The following is a 17,332-nucleotide window of genomic DNA, read 5'->3' on the forward strand; positions in this document are numbered from 1 at the left end:
CTTATTGATTTTATTCATTTGATACAAACTTTTTATGATAAATAGGATTCCAAAACATTCGATATCTTTGAATTGAAAATTTAAATACAAATAACGTTAAACTAGAAAATTGTCACTGCCGTCACAAAATATGTCCTTACCGTAACAAAACCCATGATAACCTAACCATCGCCGATGCATTTATTCCTATAAGCTCATCTGTCAAAGATCTAGGCATATACTTTGATACAATGGAAACGTAGGTGAACAATATATGTAAGACTTGCTGTTTCCATCTTCGCTCCATCAGCAACATCCGTCAATACCTTACAGCTGAAGCCACCCATGCCTTAGTCAGGGCGCTTGTGATTTCAAGGCTCGACTACTGCAACAGCTTGTTGTTTGGGATCAGTCAGAGGCCAATGGATAAGTTACAGAAGGTGCAGAACACGGCCGCACGTATTATCAGTCGGATTCCCAAATATTGCCACGTCACACCTGTTCTTAAACAGTTGTACTGGCTCCCCACCAAGGCAAGAAGCGACTACAAAATCCTCTGCTTGACCTACATGGCCCGTCACGGACTTGCTCTCCCATATCTCTCTGACCTGCTTACTCCTTACTCAAACAAACGCTGCCTTCGATCATCCAATCAAAGCTTCTGTCTGTGCCAAACTTCAGGCTTAAAACCTTTGGAAACCGGACTTTTTCATCTGCAGCCCCAACCTTGTGGAATTCACTCTCATACAATCTGAAAGTTTCTGATAGTATTGCCACATTCAAGTCAGGACTCAAAACATACCTGCTTTCAATGTATTATTAGGAACTCTATTTGGACGTGTACATATTGCTGTATAAATGTTGGAGACTCTTTTAATCTGTTATTGTTGCGCCTTGAGCATATTTCCTGACGTGGAAAAGCCGCATGAAGAAATCTGCAATATATATATATATATATATATATATATATATATATATATATATATATATATATATATATATATATAACGGCAGTGACCGTGACGGTAGTGACAGCCACTAACAATATCAGTTTAAAAACAATAACTGGTCCCCAAAGTTTACTGAGCACATAGTTTCAAACGATTTCTCCACCTGTCGAAGGTACTTGGTGTTCTTTGGCTTCACAAAATTAATTGGTTTAAGGGGTAGCCACCGTAACGGTTAGGACATGCAAAAATCTTAGATGTCATTTTGTATACACCCTTTTTGCGATAAAATTCAGAAAAATGATTTTTTGGGGTGTCAGTCTTTGACAGTCATGTTTCCTCACTGCTTGCAAACATGAAGTAGAATTAGAAGACAGTACAGGGAGTAATCATTATTGCAATTTTTGGGATGATGTTACGGTAGTGACAAACCTTGTGACAAAGTTTAACATTTTTTTACAAAAAGATTTTGCATACAAAAAAGGCTAAACCACGCCATGCATGTAGCTGTAACATCATTAATTATGATATATTAAGAAAAATTCTTTTGAAAACTGGCCACTGCACATCGGCGTGTTGTGACACAGGAAAATTGAGTAAGATTGGGTGGATTGGGGGCTTAAAATAAATATAAAAATATGTTTTCCCAATTTTATTACTGTAAAGTGTAGAATAAACTGAGATAAATTTGTTACCATACGAAAGTATTTATTTTGGCTTAGGTTGTCGGGTACAAACATATCACATAAACATGCACGAATTTTTGAAAATCACTCAAATGTCTGTAAGTGTGACTTTTCTGGTACGTGTGAATATCAGTCCATATCTGTCCATGTGTAGTTTAGAGATAGGTGCATTCAGTAAGTACATATCATTCTGACAAATGAATGACGAAGGAAAGAATGTGTGTGCCTTAATGTGTGTGAGAGGTCACACGCAGCAATTTTCAAGTTATGTGACAACAGCCAAAACTTCGTCGAGTCTGTATCAAACAATCGGCCATTAACTTTACGAGCAACGATCCCGGGTAAGTTTCCATGCCTTCAACCAAGTCACTGAATCAGACCATCCAATCCATTTAGTCGCTTCTTACAACCCATCATAGGTTGTTAACGACCATTTATAACCGTATTTATCACAGGTTTCCAGTTTAATCGCCTCTTAAGACAAACAATGGGCCGAATTACACATTCTTCCCCTTGGTCACATCCGTGTATGTTTCAGTACGATTGATCTATGCAATGTTTACTATACACACAAACTATGGAGAAAAGCATATTCTTTTATGGAATAGACTACCAATCATGATAAAACGCCTGAAAATATGTTACTCATGTTTAACGAACTTATATTCTTTTTCATTTTGTAAACTTTTAACAACATACACAGCAAAAATAACTTGGTTTCCGCAATGCGGAAACCTGATTGAAAGTGGACTGAAACTTAAGTTTCCACCTAGAATCCAGTGAGTTTCCGTTCTTTTACATTGAGTTTCCGCAATAACGGAAACTTACAATTACCCACTTTCTAAGGGTTTCCGCAAGGTTTCCGTTACCCACACTCCAACAGGTTTCCGCAAGGTATCCGTTACCCACACTCCAAGAAGTTTCCGTTGAGTTTCAGTTAACTTTGAATCCATCAGGTTTCCGCAAGGTTTCAGTTATTAAGACTCCAACAGGTTTCCGCAGAGTTTCAGTTACCAACAATCTGACATAGTTTCCGCATAGTTTCAGTTACCAACAATCCGACATAGTTTCCGCATAGTTTCAGTTACCAACAATCCGACATAGTTTCCGCATAGTTTCAGTTACCAACAATCCGACATAGTTTCCGCATAGTTTCAGTTACCGGTTTCAATTTCAGGTTCACAGGTTTTCATATGCGTTTCAAAGAGCTAAATGTAAACATTTTTCTTTATTCATATCATAAACTCTTGTTAAAAACAATACAAGCAATTTGTTATTATCATGACATTTACTTAAAGAAAAACAGAATATATAATAAGATTCATTTTTTTATTTTCTCAACATGAATATGAATTAGCATTTAAGGCAAATAAAGATCATACATATAACTAGTAATATAGCACTAAAGAGACAGGGCAAAACATTTTGGCATAACTCAGTCCAGTTTAAGAAATCATATATCATTTATAACAAAGTAGTAATTGTTCATCAGTTAAACTTTCGTTCACTTATTATCCTGAAATAGCATGTTAGATATGAAATTTATTTCTAAAATCATGCTAATGGTGAAAAACAATAACATACAACTTAACACAGTAATAAAACATAGCTGCATCGGACATTTGGCATTCAGCCAAACACTCTATGTCACAACTATCTCCAAACATCCACTATGATATACATCATACAATAACACAACATACAGCTTACAATACAAAAATAAAATAAAATAAAAATTACATTATGAAATTGAAAATTGCAAGAGTTGGTCAGTTAGCCCAATAAAGGGGCATCCCTGGGCGGAGATCCCTCTGTTACTTTGGTTGGATGCCTCATCCTCGTCCTCATGTTGGCCTTGACGAGAGCAGTGGAGGTGTAGATTCTTTCCAAGTCCAGTGTCGTCGTGTATGCCCTAAAGCTTGCTGGACTCCCAGACAAAGGGGCGGAATGCAATTAATTGACGTCATCTTCGTCACTCACGACTGGTGATGTCATGTGTATGGTGAGTGTTGTCGCTACCTTTTCTTTCGTCTATCTGGCCAATCGATAGATGCAAGTCTGTTTAGGCGTTGTGCAGGTTTCTGAAAATGGCAGGTAATAACGAATTGCTAGGTTATTTTGATAAATTACACAAACATCAATCAACAAGAAACTGACAATGCCAAGGATGATTTAAAATGAGTAATCCAAAAGGAAGTTTGAATAAAAGAGAACTAAATTGAACAATCACACTTTGCATTAGTTTTCTCAAAACTGTAATTATACAATTCATCACACTTCATTGACCGAATGAAATATCTTATTTTCTAAAGAGGACACACAATCTATACAACATTTGCTCTGGAGTTACATGCTTCCCAGACCAGAGGTAGTAATACGTTATATATACATATATATATATCTGAAGATTTATTGCATTTTCTATATACAGTAGTTATAATGGTACTAGTAATAGATTTTCATCAAATTGCTATATTCAATCTCTTACAGATCGTATTGTTGAGCCCATTTCTGGTGTCCCCAGCCGTGATGTTGCTGGAATATTGCTAAAAGCGGCGTAAAACTAAAATCAGTCAGTCAGTCGTATTGTTGAAGGCACAAGTATATTCACCCAGTAGTGACTGTATGTTTACACCATTAAGTCTTTGAGGTGTATTTAGAAATGAATAATACAAGACATGAATGTTTACGGATGTCAACTCTGAAACATGTTTTCACATAATAAAGGAGTTGACATCCATAAACCTTGTCTCTACACTATTGGAAATTATTTACTATTTATAATGAAAGTCACTACAGATAGGTCAAAATTACCTTCACATGTTCCTGCTGACCATCTTTGGTCATTCTTTATAAAGTCTCCAGACTCATCATCAGCTTTGCTGAAAAAATAAACAATAACACGTTACTTTTCTTTGCATTTCCCATTCATTCATTCGAGTTTTAAAGATCACATATACCCTACGGGGTACAACTCCATAAATCACTAACTGGCATCGTTATGAATGAAACCCCGTCATTAAAACTACTCATTTTGACCTTTAATTGACTTAAAACGACCTTTTTGACAACAGTGCACAATTCTCACCGGCGAACGAAATTTCAACCAATCAGAGCGGCGCGTTCCTGTGACGTCATATGAGGAATAGCTTTGAGGGCCGATGCAGAATTCATCTACATTTTAGGGGGTAAATTATCTTGTTTACAGGCTTGTATAAACCTGAAATCGTGACAATTGTTGTGGAAAATGAAAGCTATATGTTCTCACAATCTACTGTCATTTAATTTTGTCTCCTGCTTTGCCTAGTTTCCGAGTTACAACTTGTTTTCATAGACGATTCTCTCAAAATCGATTGGTGTCGTTAGGCCCTATTTGTATAATGACTGATCCAAATTGATCCCATTTCTGTGCTTTTTTACCTCGATATTTAATCATGTCATGTAAAAATCTGTTTGTATTCTCAAAACAGTGTCGGCCCATAAGTTTTCACATGCAATACAGCAATTAATACTCCCTTGTTGTAACCTGTGTTAGGTGGTATAAACCTACACATGTTATTTGTTAGATTCACTTGATGGTCAGTTAATGAATTTACAACAGGTATAATTAGTGGTAACACACTTAGATTACCCAACAAAAGTTCCCATTTGGCATTTCTTGTGTCTGGAGTAAATATTCAACATTATAAACATCGATCAAAGGATTAACCGATAACACGCTGATTGATACATTACTTTTATCTTACACAGCCGAATTGTCAAAAGGTAGTGTTTATGTATGTAGATTTACTAATCTATACTGAATACACTCTGCCGTGTCGGTGTATGCGTAAAAACAACGCCCTTCTTTCAAAGGATTAACCGGCAGTTCATTGATTGATTGCCCATTATTGGCTAACTAAATTACTGTTTTAAAGATATTACAGTTCTGTTATAAATTCACTATAAGTATCAGCAGATCGTCTGCTTTTTAGTTAGTTTCAAAATGCATACAAGTATGATAATAGACTAATTAGGATTATAAGACCAAATATAAAGACGCACATTGACTAGTATCTACATACTGGTGAGTGGACATTAACCATGTGAATGTAGCAAGAAATTTATCGCACAGTATTGTGACTTCGACCCCCACCTCGCTTCCTTGGAAGAAATCGTTATAAGTTGTGTCATGCAAAATCCGTTTGGTTATGATTCCAATACATATTTAACTACGAGTAGAAAGTAGTTTTGATTTTCTAACTTGATGAAAACAAACTATAATCTCATTAATTCTAACAGACTTTACGATTTTCAAAAATGGCGGCGCCCTGTCGCAAACATCTACCAGTCTGAGGATAAATGCTATTTAGGTTTGTTTTCACCGAGTTATAAAATCAAAACTACTTTCTACTGGTAGTAAAATATGTATTTTATTGATGGCCAATAGGATTTTGCATGACATAGCGTATAACATAACAATTTCTCTCCTGGCAGCGAGGTGGGTGTTAATATAATACTACTTACAATATTATTGTTACTTCGACCACAACCTCACTTCCGAAGAAGAAATCGTTATGTTACAAGTTGTGTCATGGAAAATCTGTATGGTCATATACATATTTTACTACAACTAGTAAGTAGTTTTGATTCTTAACTTCCGTGAAGCGATCTGAACACACGTAAGATATCGTTTCAGGCTTCGCAACGCTCGCTTTGCACTCACAAACATAACCCATTTAGCACGAACTGCGGGGTCCTGTGGAAATCTGTAGCATGGTGACACCATCGCCTGATCCCTAGGAGCAATTGACGACAAAGCAACGATTCGGCATGTCGTCGTTGATGTCGAAATCATCAAAATGATGAGCGTGCTACACACTTTCTATACAACTAACTGAAAATCGTTCCTCATATGACGTCACTGCAGTGCTCTGGCGACAGAGTTACGTAACCTGTCTGTGGTTTCGTTGGCGGGGAGAGGGAAGCGGGCGACTTTTGGCCACTTTTAATCGCTCGGTATTAATTAACCACAAGTTTTAAAGAATAAATTTGGTGTTCCGCATAAGACTAACCACAAAGCTTTCATATGTAATTGTTAAAAGAGTAACAAAAAACAAAGTTTATTGGTTCTTTAAAAAAACAACCAAACAATTGCAGCGACATTTATACCAACAAGCAAACTACAGATTTATCACTTTAGGTTATGCAATCAGTAACTGAACGGCCTGACATAAACATCCTGATGAATGAAGTTTAGTTATCTCATGTGACATAACCTTGGAGTAATTACGGTATTGTAAAATCAAGGGGTCAGTTTGACTGCAATTTCACACAGGTGTGAAGATTTATTTGGTCCAATTTGAAATCATGATTAAGTTACCGGTTATTCAAATCCATTTGCAAATGCAACTTTAGTATGGTTCATTTTGTGAAAATGTATCTAGGGAAGCATAATAATAAAATATACAAAGTGAAATTATGTCTATGTTTCGTAGTACCATAAACACATACCTTCAGTAAGAGAGGGTGATCATTTCCTCCAGGAGTAGTCGTAACACATGTTTCCTCACAACAGCTTAAATGAATAAAACAAATCCATTAATATATAATCTATTTGCTGTATTTTTCAAAATTGTAGTATATTTTTAGATAGACACTTATTTTACTTCACCAACCTTTGAAAATAGTTCGAGCAAAACTGTTTATACAGTCATGGGACTTAAATATACGTCAGTCGGCAAAATTCTCATAGACTTGCATGCTATTTTAGTGTAGCTGTGTAATTTTCATTAATTCAGTTTTCAATATTTGGTTGTCAAATTTTGCAGGTCGTTAGGAAATCATCTTGGTCACAGATACATAATTTTCCGCATTGTAGTTACATGAGCAACATATATACAACATTGCGTATTCTTTCCCCATAGACCGCCATGTTAAAAATTGCCATAACCATGACACGCACTGAATTGAAAATAAAACGGAAATTATGTCTTTGTAGCTGAGATAATTCATGACCCATGTGCAAAATATAAACAATATCAAACGGATATTAAATAAATTCAAGACATATTTCTAGCTGCACCAAATTAACATGTAAGTCGAATAATGCATAGTGACGAATACCTATGGCCAGTGGCTGTAATTCGATAGATTCGACAATAAATTTATGGAATGCCCAACCAAAGCGTCATGTAATCTCACAGAATTTAAAAACCTAATTACAAAAACTGAAAATAAGATTTACTTTGACCTTAATTATGGCACTCGTTTTTGCCAAATCGTTCACTGTCGCCCCAGGCTCGGATGTAGCGACCTAAACGCCGATAAGTATAACAGACATTTAAAAGACAGCCCTTGTTGTTCTTGTGGACATCAGAGTGAAAACGCCCTACACTATTTCCTCCCTTGCCGTAACTATACTCGGATAAGACTTAATATGTATTTTTACACTACCGGTTATAACCTGGATACGATTCTTAAGGGAAACAGAGAACTTACTCCCTGTGTAAACCAGAAAATAGTTGAATCCGTCCACGATTATATAACCAAGACACAACGCTTTAAATTTTCTCAGGAAAATAATTAAATTTACTCAACAACCTTCTCATGATTGATTTATATTTCTACAATGGCTTGTGAAACACACACAGCTGTAACTCTCTAACTTATGACTACTTAGAGAATAGTTGTATTTCATGTAATCTGTATATATTTATACATTTAAAAAATATTATATTTATGCAATGGTCAGTATCGATGACGTCAAATCCTCCATTTTCATGTTGTACTGTAATCGTAGTTATTTTAGCGCAAAAAGATTGTGCGCCAATAACCATACCAAGCGAAATATTCATGGTGAAGTCATGACAAATACTCAAGTAGGAACAACATGCAATTTGTTTATTCTCTCAGATAACAACATCAATGCAAATACTCAAGTAGGAACAACATGCAATTTGTTTATTCTCTCAGATAACAACATCAAAGCAATTATTCCCGGTCCATGTTTACATATTACGAGATCAAACAATGTCAAGAGGTCCACAGATGTTCGCCTACCGGTAATTCCTCAACACAATGTACTTACGTCACAGCAATCACTTACATACTGCGTCTACTCACGTCTCAAAATAAAGTGTAGTTGACAGTAAATGGATACGTATACATATTTTGTTTCGCCAAAAGTCATAATTAGTGTAGCTGGACGATCACATGTTGACAACAAACGCGATTCAATTATGGCAGCTAGCTTTGATCATTGCATGTTGACAACAAACGCGATTCAATTATGGCAGCTAGCTTTGATCATTGCATGTCTATCGGTTGTGAAAACGTTGTGATGGATACCATCACTCAGGTGTTTGAAATGCGCGAAAAAACAACTGCGCGAACAGGCCTTTTGTGAACTTTCCGCGAAAATTGCACCCCGCGAAAATATATGCGATTACAGTATTTTATGTTGCATGGGAGCGGTGTTAATATAAGCAGTAATGCTTGTTCACCAATCCCAATTCATCTTCATGAATAAAAATATGTTTAAATCAATTCGATAGATTAACTTGTTTACCAATCCGGACTTCTGTACGTAAAGTAAATAATTCATAAAACGTTATTTGATAACAAAATAAATTGGTCTTACCTGACATGGTCGTGGTACTGCGAGTTTTTCGCAGCCATTTCCATCTTTCTTTTCCTGGTAGCGAATTCTCTCTTCCAGTGCTTTGAGGGAAACTGAGGCGACTATGAAAATGGCGTCTCGCAAAGACTCACGGGAAAAACACTTTGTTGTTGTTTTTTAATCTAAATCTAACATTACAGTTTGACAATATCTTTCCGTGTTATACAACAAAATAAACATACACTATACAAATAAAATGTCAGCTGTGTGTTTTTATAATGATTTAGGTAGTCTCGCGTGGACGTGATCCGGTCGCCATTGTTTTATTTGTTTACATTGCCGACATCAAAGGTGGAAGGTGGAAATGAGCAGATTGAATGTGAGTACCCAAAGTGACAACAGTGGGCTGTTATGGGCTTAAGGGTCTTTTCATCGCATAATGGGCACTAATTGCTCCTCCTCAGTGTCAAGCATCAACATGTAGGCCTAGGATAATTAACAGTGAATAAATCTGAAAACATATTCACGTTACTTTAAAAGTCTTTGGTGCCGTTCCACTAACCGATCTTATCTAAGATCAGTCTTAGCAAGTTACGCCAATTTTACAATCGTCTTAGCTAAAAGTTACACCCGTTCCACTAACCGATTTTAGGCCGATTGTAGCCGGTCCCGATCACTCAGCAATAGTCCAGCTATATGGCGGCGGTCTGTAAATAATCTAACTAAGATGCATAGCGTTCACTAACATGAGCGTTCATGTTAGTTAACGCTATGTATCTTAGCTATAAATAATCGAGTCTGGACCAGACAATCCAGTGATCAACAGCATGAGCATCGATCTGCGCAGTTGGGAACCGATGACATGTGTCAACCAAGTCAGCGAGCCTGACCACCCGATCCCGTTAGTGGCCTCTTACGACAAGCATGGGTTGCTGAAGTTCAATATTCTAACCCGGGCCTTCATTGGTATTTTTCCAACCAAGTGTAAACGTGGAGAAAAAGGCTGGAGCAAAATAGTACGGTAGTGAGCACCTTGGTTTCAGGTGCAAGTGCGTGTGAACGCTGGGTATCGGGCATAATATAATAATAATAATGCATATTATAGAGCGCCATTCCACATCCTGGGGCATGCTCAAAGCGCCATGTACAGATAATTTACACGAGAGCATTTACTGCCGAGGTAATAAACTGAGAACGGGTTTTAAGTCTGGACTTTAAAAATGTCAATTGTGTCAGAGCTTTTAATATGTGCCTGAATAACACGCGGTCTGCCTTTAGAATCCCCCACCAAATATGCGCAGTGAAGTCAAACATATTTGTATCTTTTTGCTTCAGAACATTGTTCACTTCACGGCTGTCCCTATTCTTAACCATGATGTTGCAATATTGCTGTACAATACAAATGTGTTACACCAACTCGCTCGGTTGTGTTCCCATGACGACAGTGGTCAGACTGGCCTGACATTTGTAAGGCTTCAGTGCAGTGTTTGTTTACATCACAGAAATATACAAATTCATTTCATGGGGGATTTTAGGGGACGCTCACGGTGAAATGCTCGCTCTTATTTTTCACATAGAATAGGAAAGCCACCATTTTGGTTTCTCTACGATTGATTTTAGCTATCCTAAGTTGTTCATGAGCAACTTAGACTTTGAATCTTAACTTTACGATTGACTTAGGTAAGATTGGTTAGTGGAACGGTATGCCGATCGTAACGTCACGCTAAGATTGGGATTTTATGGGTTTACGATTGGCGTAGGGCTAAGATCGGTTAGTGGAACGGCACCCAGATCGAGCTTCATGAGTCCTGCTCATGGGAACTTGTGTTAGTGGCAAATAGGTGACTTTTCAAAACTCTGTCAGGAGTAGGCAGTATACGAAAATATTTCTGCTGGACGTAAAACTTCATCATGTAAGTACATGTAATTTACCTATTGAGCTCAAAACATACAAGTGTATTAGATATGCTTATATCATGTTCATTCTTTTCAGTTTTACACCTAGATCTACGTATACTATTCCGATGTATTATCAGTTTACTTATCTAATTTTGCAGTATATATTACTAGTTTATATGTAATGTCAGCTCAACATATCTAAGTGAGTGAGTTAAGTATTACGCCGCACTCAGCAATATTCCAGCTATAAGGCGGTATTGATCCAATTATACCAGTTCATCTTTTTTATCATTTTATAACCATTAAAACAATTATTACATATACTTTACACTCATAGCTTTGTGTAATAATTTGTGTAATCAATTATTAAACCTCTTAGCCTTACAATGCATTGACACAAGTCACGTATAACACTTCTAAAAGAATCATTGTTTCAATTATTTGATTTACAGATACGTATTGTGGATCCACTGACTTGTTGGAGATTGAACAGAGGCTTGGCTTGGTAATCATTTATAGTTACACCATACCATGCTCCTAATTTCATTAAAGGAAATCTTAAAACAGTATTTTTTATTCATCAGCATTTAGTCAAAAACAAGTAAACACTAAATAGATACATAGAATAAATTTCTTTATCTTTGTAAAAAAAATAATCAATCAAATGTAACAGTGCGTGGATTCCAGTGTAATCATAAGTTGATATGTTTTTCAGTTCCAAGAAAAAGACCCAGTTTTCTGTCCGCACTGCCAGTCGTTTGTTTCAAGGAAACAAGGAATCCGTCTGGAATGGACGGCAGTTTCTCATCAGGTTAGTCGTCAAAGATACTTCACTTCATAGGTTTCACTTAACGACTTCAGTTTGATCTGTCCCTTTGCTATCCATCATATATCAATAATGAATATATTTAATTATTGTATATCAGATATGTAACTGTAACTGAAAGTGAATAAGTTGTGTTACACATTTTACAGTTTTTAAATTAAAGTAAAGGTCACATTAAAAAATAAAAATAATATTTTATGTTATTATATTGCCGTGAATGTTTCCTTAGTGGGTTGATAAAACTAAGAAATACCCACGATTTTTCATTCATGGGAAATGTTAGGTTTTGTATGCTTTTCTCAGTAGAGTTGGTCATTTCAATTTGAATAAGATCACATATATAATCAAGTGTTACATTCGGTGTTTAAACGGGATTCGTATCTATTTAAAATATGTATGTACCATTTTACCTATGCTTAGATTTCAATTGGCGATTTGGTAGTAGATGTTACCTTGAATATGAGTACAGTAACAGTAATAAATATTACCACAATTTGCTTCAGAATACTGGGTTGGCTAGTATTTTCTGGTACCAATCAATCAAATAAGTGACATGTCCAATGGGAGAAACAATATACATGTATACTACAGATCTTTCCTTTGTGATTGTGAAAAAAAATCTTTTGGTTACATCTACAAATTAGTCGTTCTAATTTTATAATTCATTGTGATCAGATGTACCACTGTGCATGTTTTTGAATATGTATCAATGTGTTACTTTGGCTGTTTTTGTAGTTTTACTAAGCATTGTATGTATTGTATTTGCAGGATGATGCAGAGTCTGTGTGGGATGATGATGATGGCAACGATGTTGTGCCAGACATCAACCAGGACTCTTCATATTCACCCACAGATCTAAAGTAGAGCATACACCATCTGTTTGCGGTTGTGGACTGGTTCAAGCCTTGTTGTAATCAACTTGGTTATATTTCCCCTTTCTCTGTGTGGCAAAACAAATGTCTCAACTCAGGCTCTGCTTCATATGTACCAGATCAGAGGATTGCTGTCTGCTCAGTATGAGTGCAACAGAAGCTTCATGATTGTCAGCAAGTTGCCAAGTCTTTTTATGTGAGATTGTTAGTGTGTGTATGTTAAGATACATTGAGGCAGCTTCAAATGTACACTTCATGTATATGTATATGGGCCCATGACCTTTCATACAATAAACATTTGAATGTTAATTTGAAATCTGTTTAATAAATACCACAGCAAATATGTTATGCCTGCACTAGTAGACCTCATTTCATTATATGCATAAAATGTTGTAGGGTTTTAACATATTTGTATTTGCATATTAATACAGAATTTGTGTTCTCCAAATCTGAAGATTCCCTCTTGATGAGGCCATACACACACACATACATTGTTGAGTTCTGTTGAAATGTGAGCTATTCAAAATAATGAAAGAGATGAATCATAACAGTGACTGTGTTACTGTGTTTGTTGTTTTTCGTGTAAAATATAATAAATGGTACATTCACAAGTTATGCAGAATGGTAGTGAGTGAGTTACAAAGTCACATCGGCAGCCATATCGTGACTATGAAAGTCGTAACTCTAAATTTGTAAATGTGTACATGAAATAAAAACAAACTTATTTCTTACCTGTCTTCGAAGGACAGTAAAATAACTAGTCTATCACAAATGTACACTAAAAACTGGCATGTAACCATAAACACTATAACGGTACAGTATAAAAGTGGGCTATAGATTGCCAACACCTGAAGGTTGATCAACATACTAGGGACTACGGCACGTACAGTACGTTTGCTTCCTGCATGGACCCTAGAAGGATTCTATATATAGAAATTATCTTGCAAATGTAACAGTAAGTAAATATAGTCCCCCAATGGAACAGCACAAAGCTATACTAAGTTTGCCATATCATCTAAGCTGAAACCAACAGAAACCAAGCGGAAACCTACATTACCCAGTATCCAATAGGTTTCCGAAATAGCGGAAACTAAGTCATTTTGCTATGAATGTTTCAGCGAACTGAAACTAAATGGAAACGCATAATGATAGTTTCAGTTGTAGAAACTTGACGGAAACCTAGATTTGTTAGTTTCAGTTTTGTAAACTATGCGGAAACTCGCATTGTCTGTTTCCGGATACTGAAACCTAGCGGAAACCTACATTACCCAGTATCCATTAGGTTTCCGCAAGATCGGAAACTCAATTATTTTTGCTGTGATAAATGGAAAACGAAAGTCAGATGAATATTTATTCTTTTGTTATTCGTGAATGTGTATCAAAATGAATCTTTGAGAAACGAACAGATGTTCATTAGGTTTTTGAAACCTAAGCTTCATTCAAAAGTTGTTTTTTTTCATAACTTTCCTATGCAGCTAAATGTATATTTCTACACTCATAACATAATGTTGGCTGTCGTCTATGACTACGTTTTACATCTCCTTCTATTGTCACTAACTGTGACGATCATAAGTTTTATGATGACACAGATACTGCCGTTGTGTGACTGCACTTAATTCGTTTAATTAAAACCGAAGAGCTGCTGAGCGGCGAAATATACGATGTATGTAAAGGAAAAATATCAAGACTAAACTTATTTTTATACATTTTATGGTTATGCACCAGAACAAAACACTCCATACATACATGTAACGTGTATTTCTACCGCTGAGACATGCTTTGTTCTAAATTTCTATATTTGCAGGACCTGGATTGGGCTTTGTTATTTACCCAGAAGCCCTGGCTCAACTTCCATTGCCACAGTTGTGGAGTTTTATCTTCTTTGTCATGATCATCCTATTGGCGATGGATTCTCTGGTTAGAATGTACTAATGCTACACATTGCCTTCGCTGATATTTGCTTCATCTGTTGTGGAAAATACTTCAAACACTACTTTCATAAATATGATATTACACGGTTAACTAAATTTACCCAGTGATTAGTTGGGTTCGAATTGAGCAGAATTCAAGAATCATGACGTCTTCTAAGTCTGTAGAAGGAACCGCAATGAGTAAAGTTGAATTTGTAAGGAATAGTGTAAGGGACGTTTTCTCGACACGGGCGAAACTGGCCCAAATCTCGTGTTTTCACGATTTCGCATTCTCACACGTTTGACAAAGTTACGACGCAAGATCCCTTACATTATATCTTGTGTATATGACCATATGTTCCAGAGCATGATAGCTGTCCATGACAAGTCCACTGGAAGTGCCAACTGATGAGGGTTGATTATTAAATGTAGTTTTCTAACTAGGTATTTTGAAGATTATCGTAATATATTTTGAATTAAAAGAGTAACAATTGAATAACAACGAGCATGGCTTAACCAGACATCCTGGAATCGTGTTGAAGTAAGAATGGTTTAAGTAAAAAGTGAGATTCTTGTGACAAGGAATCATGTTATCAAACCATGCCCATGGCGTATGTGTATTGATTACTCAAATATTTACATTTATTTATCATGTTATTTTTAAGTTCTCGCAAGTTGAAACTTTCATGACGGCAATCTTGGATGAATACCACAGCCTAGTGAAATGGAGAATACCAATCGCCGCCGTCTACTGCCTGGTGTCATTTCTCGTTGGACTAGTAATGACTACTCAGGTGTGTGTGTGTGTGTGTGTGTGTGTGTGTGTGTGCGTGCGTGCGTGCGTGCGTGCGCGCCCGTATTTGTGTGTCTCTGTGTGTGTCTGTTTAAAGTGCTTATATTCACAGTTATCAACAACAAACATTAATCTCAATGATTTCTCGGTCTATTGTTCTCATTCTTAAGATGTTTTGTGAAAATGTTTGGGACTAGCATATCCTCTTTTCGCTGCTTTAAGGACCCAATTGCTTTGCATCAGTACAACACACTGTTCTACATGACATGTATGCAGATGAAGTGGCATTTTTAATATATCTTGACTTAATCATTGCTATGCGATTTCAACTTTAGACTAATTCATGGTGTTCTGTTTACCACTGTAATCTGCACTGAGCTGATTTGTCAGACAGAGGGCCTGGATCCGAGAACATCCAAGTCCTTGCTTGTTAATATTTTGATGTTTAATTTCAGGGTGGAATATATGTGTTCCAGCTTGTAGACTGGTACATTGTGGCGCTCTTCATTACATTCGTTGCTTTGCTGGAATGTATCATGGTGTCATGGTTGTATGGTAAGGACTGTTCGCTAGGCGTTGGTGGAGCACATCCCATGGTTTTAAAACACCACTTCATTTATTAACTGTATATATCTGGCCAGTGATCCATCTGATATCCCAGCAGTGTGCCAGGACAAATTGAAACTGTTAATATTATAATTTATAATTTTCTCAAAGACAGTAGGTATTTTGCACAATGTAAACATATGATAAAAAACCCCAAAGATGTAGTAGAAGCAAGTGAATTACGAGCTCAGATGTTAATCTCTCAACTACCATTTGTCGAGAACTATTCTAATATTGTGTCTATCCTTTTAGGTATTGACCGTTTCAGTGGCGACATTCAACTGATGATTGGCAGACCAGCACCCCTATTCTTCAAGATCACATGGTGTTACATTACACCAGCAATGCTCCTGGTAGGTATCAACGTCTTTCATGGAATCGCCTTTTTCTGACCCCAGGGAATATATACGAGCAACAAATCCATTTCCATCCCATAAGAAATAGATGCTATATATAGTTAGTGTACCATTTTAAGATTCCAAGTACAAAATTATTTTTAGCCATCACTATAAAATACCAAGTGTTCGCGAATAGGTAAGCTTTTCTGCCCAAACGCTGGCACCATCATTAACGCACGCAAAGGCAAGTTAACTGTCCACCTGAAACAATAGCATGTCCGTCACAAAGCGTTGGGAAGATTTACTGAGGTCTCCTTACAAAATGAGTCGGATGCTGAACATTACATACAGCGAAATACGTACCTTATCGTCTCGAGTGAGCTTTAAGAGCCTTTGTTACGTTGAAGGCGCAAATATAATGTTATTAAGTTAGTCATTTTTAATGACTAAATGAAGTTTACAGATTTTAAAGAAACATTATGAAAACTCAAAGTAGGAAATCCAGAGTCTTTTATAACAACAGGTTTAAAGTATATCTCAGTATGTTTATACAGATTACATTTACAAATAAACTATATGCTAATAAAACGTATTTCATTTTCCAGATGACTATGGTTTTCACCTTCGCCCAGTATAAATCACCAACATATGGAGAATATGTGTATCCTTATTACTCGACTGTAATAGGATGGATAATCGCTTCCCTCCCCCTGATGCCTGTGATAATAATGATGTTTCTCGCTATTTACCGTGGGAAAGGAGGTGTTTTCCAGGTAATTCGGTTTAAAGCTATCAACGTTGTCAATGAAAAATGAAAATATACAACATAGAAATCCATGATGTACATATTATTTCTGGTAGTTGATCTATAAATTG

General features: G+C 36.4%; 1 protein-coding gene across 2 annotated transcripts in view; it reads left to right on the forward strand.

Moving 5' to 3' along the window:
• Nucleotides 1–17,332, forward strand: part of LOC124261152 (sodium- and chloride-dependent glycine transporter 2-like) — an 86,720-nt gene that overhangs the window by 16,215 nt on the left and 53,173 nt on the right. For both annotated transcript variants that reach the window (XM_046695488.1, XM_046695481.1), the window contains exons 11-15: nucleotides 14,614–14,726; nucleotides 15,385–15,513; nucleotides 15,968–16,067; nucleotides 16,371–16,471; nucleotides 17,062–17,229. In XM_046695488.1, coding sequence (XP_046551444.1) covers nucleotides 14,614–14,726; nucleotides 15,385–15,513; nucleotides 15,968–16,067; nucleotides 16,371–16,471; nucleotides 17,062–17,229 — 611 coding nt within the window. The remainder of the gene's footprint in view (nucleotides 1–14,613; nucleotides 14,727–15,384; nucleotides 15,514–15,967; nucleotides 16,068–16,370; nucleotides 16,472–17,061; nucleotides 17,230–17,332) is intronic.

This window comes from Haliotis rubra, unplaced genomic scaffold, assembly GCF_003918875.1.
Source record: "Haliotis rubra isolate DU_JTF1 unplaced genomic scaffold, ASM391887v1 Scf1191, whole genome shotgun sequence".
Taxonomy (NCBI): Eukaryota; Metazoa; Mollusca; class Gastropoda; order Lepetellida; family Haliotidae; genus Haliotis; species Haliotis rubra.